This window comes from Rhipicephalus microplus, chromosome 6, assembly GCF_043290135.1.
Source record: "Rhipicephalus microplus isolate Deutch F79 chromosome 6, USDA_Rmic, whole genome shotgun sequence".
NCBI classification, from domain to species: domain Eukaryota; kingdom Metazoa; phylum Arthropoda; class Arachnida; order Ixodida; family Ixodidae; genus Rhipicephalus; species Rhipicephalus microplus.
Window position 1 is genome coordinate 160,291,288 of NC_134705.1, and position 4,376 is coordinate 160,295,663.

The 4,376-nt window shown below is 49.7% G+C and overlaps 1 protein-coding gene across 1 annotated transcript; it reads right to left on the reverse strand.

The window, feature by feature from the left end:
* Nucleotides 1–952: 952 nt before the first annotated feature.
* LOC142765013 (uncharacterized) lies at nucleotides 953–3,163 on the reverse strand. The gene is made up of 2 exons (XM_075865555.1): nucleotides 1,946–3,163; nucleotides 953–1,306 (listed from the first exon to the last, which is right to left on the reverse strand). Exon 1 carries the CDS (start codon nucleotides 3,054–3,056, stop codon nucleotides 2,487–2,489), a length of 570 nt encoding a protein of 189 aa, XP_075721670.1. The 5' UTR covers nucleotides 3,057–3,163; the 3' UTR covers nucleotides 953–1,306; nucleotides 1,946–2,486.
* Nucleotides 3,164–4,376: the final 1,213 nt, after the last annotated feature.

The window sequence follows — 4,376 nt, forward strand, 5'->3', positions numbered from 1 at the left end:
TTTCTACTTTTTGTGCGCTTAATTTCCTTTCAGATTAGCTCATCCCCAGAACGCTTCAGTTAAAAACGACCAATAGTGCCGCCTATGTGGTCCTTGACATTGTTGGTTTCGTTTTTTATATTTATTTCTTCAGTTACATCACCCATTTTGAATGGTTGGCGTTACTTGCTCTACAAGGAGAGGAAGTTTTGTTGAGACAGGGTTGCATGTGGGACGAGACTAAGATGATGGGAGGTGAAGTGCAGACGCGGTGGATCAGAGAGAAAAGCGTGCTAGCCATGACGTCACCTTGACTATGGATGCTCAGCGATAAAAAGAAGATGAGCACTCAGCACACGCATATGCGCAAAGACGCTACATTGCTAACAGACATTGTACACGCAGCGTGCCCCCCCCCCCCCCAAAAAAAAAAGAAGCTATACGACGCCGTCGAAGACATCAGATTGCTTACACATTTTCTCCCATGTTGGCATTCCGTGACAGTTTCATCGACGGTTTCAGAGAAAAAAAAGCAGCTTCAGGTCACAATGTAGGCTACAGGTCTTAAAATTGACACTAAAGAGCATTGGATTAGGGGGTGTGGGAACGGGCAGTCGGAAGGCGAAGAACTCATGGCCCTAGTGTTTTTACTTTTGGTTTATTGAAGGCGTTTTATATCGATCAATTGGCTTCTATAATCCATAAAAAAAGAGTTGGGGAAAAATACTGTTCGAAAAGGTTACGAAAGGAGTATCCTCCAACCCAATGAAATGCAGCATCTTTAATGACCCGAAGATTGAAACTAACGATCGCAAAAATTTTTTTCTGCAACACTATTTTGATCATGAGATTTTGATTATAATGCTTTAGAATTTCAAATCTGCCGTGATTGTTTTCTACATAGGGTTATAGGTTTAGCTTGCATGCAGTAATGTTCCGTTCCCATGCCTTGTAGTCGCATTTTGGCCCGAGTCTGAAAAAGGACGTTTTGGACAAGCCAAAACAATTGCTCGAAGTACTCACTGCCGAGCCGACCACTCCTCCAGCCATGTATGCCGCTGCAAGCGCTGACACCATCCAGCCTCGTTTGCAGACCAGGTTCCACTCGTCTATTATGGAATGGAGGTGCGAGTCGCCTGTATCGTACTCCCATCCAGAGTCGCAAGGGATCGTGGTACGGTTGCCCGGATACTCTGCTGAATACTCGGCGTACGGCAACGGGAGCTCGAACTGGCTTCGTCTCTCGGTAACGTCTTCTCCCTGGACGAGTGGTATGCTGACGTTCCTCCATGCCTGTGGGTCGATGTAGGAGTACGTGGCGGGAGGCCTGCGTAAGGCAGGATGATGTTCGAGCACGCGAACTTCATTGAAGCCGAAGCCCATCATGCAGTTTTCAGTTGAAAGCGTCTATGCATGCGCGATGGAGGACGCTATAGAAAACGAAATGGCAACGTTTTTAGTGTGAAATCAATGTGGTTATTGGGGCATTAACACACCTTCCCACGAGCAACTCACTCACTCACTCACTCACTCAATCACTAATTCACTCGCGAATAGTCTAATTGGTGTTGCTCGCCACTTAATAATTCAAAACGAACTAGTGACTATATGCCCATAAGTACGCTCGGCCAAAGTGGACCAATCGAGCAAAGCATTGAAGAATGACACTGAAAATCTGTGTATAAGGCAAGACCACTACACTGCAACAGGAAAATAAACGCAGAGGTGTAGCAAATAACTTTTATGGTGAAAACATCACTGCTAACCTATGCGTGCCGCAAAGAAGAGCTGAGACGAGCACATGTGCCAGTGATTCTCTCTCCCTATTTACTTATAAAGCAGGACACCGATACAAGCACAAAAAGAACGGAAGGACACATTTCGTGCCTTTTGTACCCTTTCGGCTCCTTTTGTGCTAATCTCCATACGCTGCTTCATAAGTAAACATGAACTATCACCAACTCACCCAATTTTCAACGTTGTCGTCTCTTGCCTTCGTGATCCATTCTGGCTTGCGCTGAAGGTATCACTGCTGCCTAGGAAGGTGAAAGTGTACACTTACTTGCACCAGTGGTCCACGGGCCTTGCCAGGTTAGTAGAAGCGAGCGTGTGCTCAACAGCCGTGAAGAACGCCAGAGTAGTGCAGACCAGAACCGTGGTCTGGCACCCGCCGTGTCCACAAAATAGAACGTGGTCCAGCTGTGACGATGCCGAAACCATCGTAGTCGTGGCTGCAGCCGTAGCAACTACGGCAGTGGTGGTCTGAACCGCCTCGTTGTGACCTTCCTGCTGCGGAGACAACGGCGACGTTGGATTGGACGCGGTCTTCACGACAGGAGCTGTCTGAATCGTCGTGCGCTTGTCTTCAGCGCCCCAGTGACCGCCCCAATGAAGGTCTCCCGCTGTTGACCTATGTGGGATGAAAGCGAGGATGTCGGAGCGGTCAACGGCTGAATGACGATGACCCGTTCGTCTTCGGAAATCATGAACTGCTCCTGCCGAGATTCTCATGGCCACAGTGGCGTGGTCAGTGCAGACATAAACTGATTGGCGGTGTCCGGCTCGTTTTCTTTGCCGCTGGACATCTTGTCAGTGTCGCACTGGCCATCATACGGCGAAAGCGAAGACGTCAGGGTGGTCAATGGCTGTTTCAAAGTGGTAAATTGGTCTTTGTTGCCGTAAAGAATGGAAGATTCCTGCTGACCTACGCACGGTGATAGCGACATTGCCGTAGCGGTCTCCAACTGGTGGGTGGTGACTTGCTCGCTTTTTTTGCCACTGGCCACCTTGACGTGTCGCTGTTCATTGTGAGGAGACATGGACGAAGTTGCAGCGAGGAATGGCTGGCCGGTAGTGGTTCGTTGATGTTGGTAGCCAGGAACGATAGCAGTCTCCCGCTGACCTTCTAGTGATGGCCGTGGCGTCGTCGTGGCCGCCGCAGACTGGTTGGTGGTGGTAGTTGGCTCACTTTTTCTGCCACTGACCACGTTATCGGTGTCTTGCTGGCCCACGTGAGGAGACGGCGGGATCCTCGGCTGACTGGAGGTTGCCCGACGCTTGGCTCCCGCTTGTCTCATCTTGGCGGTCGCCCCGTGTTCCCTCGTGTGGCACCACTGGCTAGCTGAACGCTGTGCGGCACCCTCAGTGAAAGTGGACGATGGTTTCGTTGTAGCCGCGTGGGCACGATGGCTTCGACAGAGCGACTGCCGCTGATAGTTAGCTGCGTTGCTTTTGAGAAGCCCTTGAGGAGCGACGCGAAAGTACGACCTACGTCGGAGCGTTCGAAAGCTGCTTCTCGTCGCGCGATACCGCATGCGCCTCGTGGTGGGCCCTGCTTCTTTTTCTTCAACTACAGAAATGTGGCCCGCTTTGTAGTGAAATGTGCTAATACATTAACGAAGTCGTCGATAGAGCAGAGAGCAATATTGATGCTCGGATGTCTCCCAAATATTTCTAAAGGCGATTGGCTTAGCGTAGATGTAGATGCTTGTCATCTCGCCTAAAAGATCTTGGCTCATACCCACAAGGAGGATAAACTTAGGGTGATCTCTAGATGGTCCTGTGATGTCTAATGTGCCTGATACAGCTTTTACTACAGAACATAGACTCCAAATATATTCGTTTACTTTAAGATCCCATGAAAATGAAATTACCTGTTCGAGACTATGAGTTTCTTTTGCTGGGGATGATAAGTCTCCAATTCGCAAACTGGAAGTGGTTATAACAAAATGTCCATGCCGTATAGCTTCGCTTAGTTTTTATTAATGCAGATATGGCCCATAGGGTGTCACATACTTTACGTTTTAATTGTAAAGAGCTTGAAAACATCGATCGTGTGCAACAATGAAGCTGTTAAAGCTGGCAGTTAGACATCCGTTAACAAAAAAACCCTGCTGCGTTGTCGTAGGAATCAGCACAGCTGCGGGCAACCTGTGCTAAAAACAGCCATGCCACCTCCGCGCCAAGAAACGGCCGTCGCCATAGCAACTGCCACAGTTTCTTACACCGTGGCTCAGGGACAGCAATTTGAACCCATTCAGACTGGTTAGCTTTGCGCGTATCGCTTATCTGCCTGTGTCCATGATGAAGATAGTGATGCGTCGAACATGGCCAATACTCCCTCAGGGGGATCGGCTATGTTGGTTTGCGTCTCGTCGGTGTTACCCGCGCGCCGATTGCATAGTGCGCGAACGAGTACATCGATCTCTCAGTCTCCTGTATAGTCGCCGTGCGTGGCGGATCTTTGGTGGGGCATGGACGGAGGATAGCGGCGGGCGTGTTGAAGACGCTTGCTCTCGGCTCCCTTGGCTCGCGTCTCGTTGGTGTCCCCCGCACGCCGCCTGCATAGTGCGCGAACGAGTGTCTCTTTTAGTGTCTTGGAATGTTGTGCATGGCGG

Coding starts and splice junctions, on each gene's coding strand:
- LOC142765013 (XM_075865555.1), bottom strand. CDS start 3,056: ATGAGACAAGCGGGAGCCAAGCGTCGGGCAACCTCCAGTCAGCCGAGG.